Source organism: Phalaenopsis equestris, unplaced genomic scaffold (assembly GCF_001263595.1).
Source record: "Phalaenopsis equestris unplaced genomic scaffold, ASM126359v1 Scaffold000002, whole genome shotgun sequence".
NCBI lineage: Eukaryota > Viridiplantae > Streptophyta > Magnoliopsida > Asparagales > Orchidaceae > Phalaenopsis > Phalaenopsis equestris.
The window spans coordinates 18977375-18981044 of NW_018164444.1; the positions used below are offsets into that span (position 1 = coordinate 18977375).

At 27.5% G+C, this 3670-nt stretch overlaps 1 protein-coding gene across 1 annotated transcript; it reads left to right on the top strand.

The window, feature by feature from the left end:
- Nucleotides 1–996: 996 nt before the first annotated feature.
- On the top strand, nt 997–2773 carry LOC110023432 (transcription elongation factor 1 homolog). The gene is made up of 5 exons (XM_020722849.1): nt 997–1132; nt 1902–2052; nt 2147–2217; nt 2441–2462; nt 2557–2773. The coding sequence occupies exons 2-5, from the start codon at nt 1940–1942 to the stop codon at nt 2615–2617; spliced, it is 267 nt and encodes an 88-aa protein (XP_020578508.1). The 5' UTR covers nt 997–1132; nt 1902–1939; the 3' UTR covers nt 2618–2773.
- The last annotated feature ends 897 nt before the right edge of the window (nt 2774–3670 follow it).

A 3670-nucleotide genomic window follows, 5' to 3' on the forward strand; every position in this document is an offset into this window, starting at 1 on the left:
TCTTCATTGATTCTTTTTTAGTTTTGCTACTCACTTGTACTTCTATGCTCGCTTCCTTCAATCTTGTATATAGTTATCAAGTTTTAGTGTGAATGAAGAAGCTTCTGCATCATTAAAGTGTGTTGCTTTTGTTTTTACAAAATCTCTGATATTTTTTCAATCATAAATATGAAATTTGTTTTTCTTTTTTTATTTGGTTATTATTTTACTTTCATTTGCTTAAAATTGTAAAATCTCTATATTTTTGTGTTATTTGCCATTTTTATTTTATTGCATGTAAAATTTATTGTATGTCACAATGGAACATTTAGTGAGCCTTAAAAATTTATTGCAATAACAAATGTCTCAATTTGTCATACAATATTTTTAATAATTTTTTATGTTACGATTATTAGAATTTTGAATTTTTTTTTTTGGAGATGATTCATTAATATTATTAGAAGATGATATGCAAACATTTATGTGTGACTAAGGAAAGCGAATTACTTCAATTACTGCATTTCTTATAGTTAATATGACGGGTAAAAGCATATTAAATTGCTCATAAGTTGAACAGATAGTAAAAGTGTATCTGGCAATATGTAGATATAACATACTTAAAGGAAATAATTATTTTTAGGACTACATAAGTATATGAACCGCACTTGTTATAGATGAAACATGGCCTTTATTAGTATAATTTTTACAAAATCTTGTTGCTACGTTAAACCGAATTGGTACAATTAATTTATTTAATAAAACGTGATTCTTTCTCTGTAAATTTGCTAATTACTATAAAACAATACTATAATACAAAATTCGTTGTTGGGATAAAATTTGATTGATTATTTTTTTCTAAAACCTTCCAGATGCAAATGTATTAATAACATTTATTTAATTAATAGTGATAATTATAATATGCTAAAATTTCATGTTTTTAGAATTTATAATTTCCAACCCGTAAAGATATTATTTAAACCATCTTTGCTAAATTTTAAATCCGACCTTCATTCCAGGCATGCCATTTCATTTCTTTCATGGATTGATTTGCATAAAGCCGCGCATTCTTAAACGGTTTTTCTTTCTTCTCTATAAACACATCTCCTCTCCAACGTGTGTGGCATTCATTATCTTCCCACATTCTCAGGCCAATGTGAGCCATCCTCATTTTTCCTTCTCCAAAATTGTCGCCATTTTACGTCTCTATTGATTTCTAGTTCTTTTTTTTTTCTTTTGAAAACATTTTCATTTTTGCATTCATGAAAATATTCAATTTTTTTGTTCTTTGTTTGTACAATTTTGATCTCTTGCCAAGATAAGAATGCTGATGGGATCTTTCGTTTTGTGTATAAATCATAGGCGCGCGCATTGTTTAGAACGAGTTCTTCTCATTTTTCCTTTTTCTTCCTCTATGCGATTTCATTCGTGTTTTGCAAATCTTTTGAAACCCATGCAATTGCTGAAATTCAAATTAGGTTTTACATCGAATGGATATTTTAATGTATTTTAATTAAATTTTTTTCTTGTTCGGAGCATGATTTTAATTTATATTAAAGGAATTTATTTCCTATTAATGTTTTTGCATTTACAATTGATGATTTTTTCACGGGTATTTATTTCTTATTGATGTTTTTGCATTTTCAGTTGTGATAAACTTTGCATGATTTGGACGGATCAGTAGACGCCAATTTTAATTTATTATTATTACTATTTTTTTTTTTTTGCAAACTGAATCATGAATCAGTTATTAGTTTGTTGAACCATTGCTTATGACTAATTGTTTTGTACGCAATTGATTACTATTATGATAATATGCATTTTCATGCGTCTTTTTATGATTTTTTCATTTTATCGTTATAATTTAACTTCAATTTTAAGAAATGCAGAATAGCTTTTAATTGTCAAATGTGTTTCTTTGGCAGTAATACCAAATTGGAAGGAAAACTTTTGAAGTTGATTAATGGGGAAAAGAAAATCAAGGGCAAAGCCTCCTCCGAAAAAGAAGATGCCAAAGCTTGAAACTGCGTTCTGTTGTCCATTCTGCAACCATAGCAATAGTGTTGAATGTATCATGTAAATATATATATATACATATACATGCCTTTTTTCTCATCCTGCAATATTCCATGATTTTACTATTATGACCTGAATATATATTATCTTGTAGAGACAGGAAGAATTTTGTTGCTGAAGCCACGTGTGGCATTTGCATGGCAGAATTTAACACTTCTGCTCATGGTATGATTATTACGATTAATGATGGATAAATATTAATTAGATCAAATGAACATGATCTCTATAGTTCTTCTTTAATACAACCTTTATAGTTCAGATTGATTATTTGCTAATTTTTATAGTTCATTTTTTGGTCTCTAAACTGAAGGCTGAATCAAATCTACTTTGAATTTTTTTGCTGAATATAAATTGGTTGACTAACCTTAGATATTCTTTCATTTTACAGGGCTGACTGAGCCGATTGACGTGTGAGTTCTAGTTATATTCTCAAATAGATGATACCAGTCTCATATATTTATGTAATCTATTTTTTTAATCAAATATTGATCATTTGTGTTACAGATACTCGGAGTGGATAGATGAATGTGAACGGGTTAACAACAATGAAGATGACGATAATTGACTTTTTAAATTTTGTACTGATATTATTCCACAAATTCAAGGACGTGGTCTAAAACTTTGTTGATAACTGTAGAGGATTCAAATTCTATCTTTGGGCTTATTATGCAGTGGTGACTTTCACTATTAATTAGAATATTGATTTTTACCTGAAATTTTATGCAACAAAAATATCTGAGGTTACACCCTAAAAAAACAACTAATAGAGTCATCATAAATTTTTACATTGAAAACTCGTAAAGAGACAAAACCATAACATGAAATTTGGAGGGCTTACTCTTCATGTGCGTAGGAGTGTGTCCTAATTTTTGTAAAGTCAGATAACACCCCTAAGATTGAAAGCCCTAATTTTTCAACATTAACCACCTTTGTTTTAATTAAAAAAATAAAAAAAAAAAAATATAAGGAAAAAAATTACGAGAATTGGTTTGGTAGGTTCGCTATTACCAGAGAACCTTAGGAAAAATAAAAATAAGATCTAAAAATTAAAAATATGTTTTCTTTTTTTAAAAAATTAATAATAATCACAAAAAAATTAGAAAAATACAAAATAAGCTTCTCTGAGTTCCCTGAAGTTGGAGAGACTCATGAAAAAAAAGAAAAACTAATTTTTGAAATAAAAATGTATTTTCTATTTATTTAGTCACAAAAAATAACTAAAAATTATAAAAATTTAAATATAATTGAAAAAATCACAAAACTTGTTCTTCGAGGTCATTTTGATCTTGGTGAACCTCTACTAATTTTCTTAAAAATAGAAGATTTTTTTTGGTCAACTAAATGAATTAACATTGAAAATTCTTATTTTTGAGCTAAAATAATCATTGAAACCTAAATAAAAATTAGAAAAATATAAGTCCTCTTATGATATTTTGATTGACCCAAATTTAAAGGATTATGAAGTGGGGAGCCGTAAGGGCAAAATAGTAATTATGAAATTTTGAATCCCTAATCAAAATGTAGGTTAAAACAAAAGGTAAACGGGTAACATTGTTCTTGATTAACTCTCTTAAAAGATTGAAACATAAAGGGTTAAGATGTAGAAACCAATTCATCA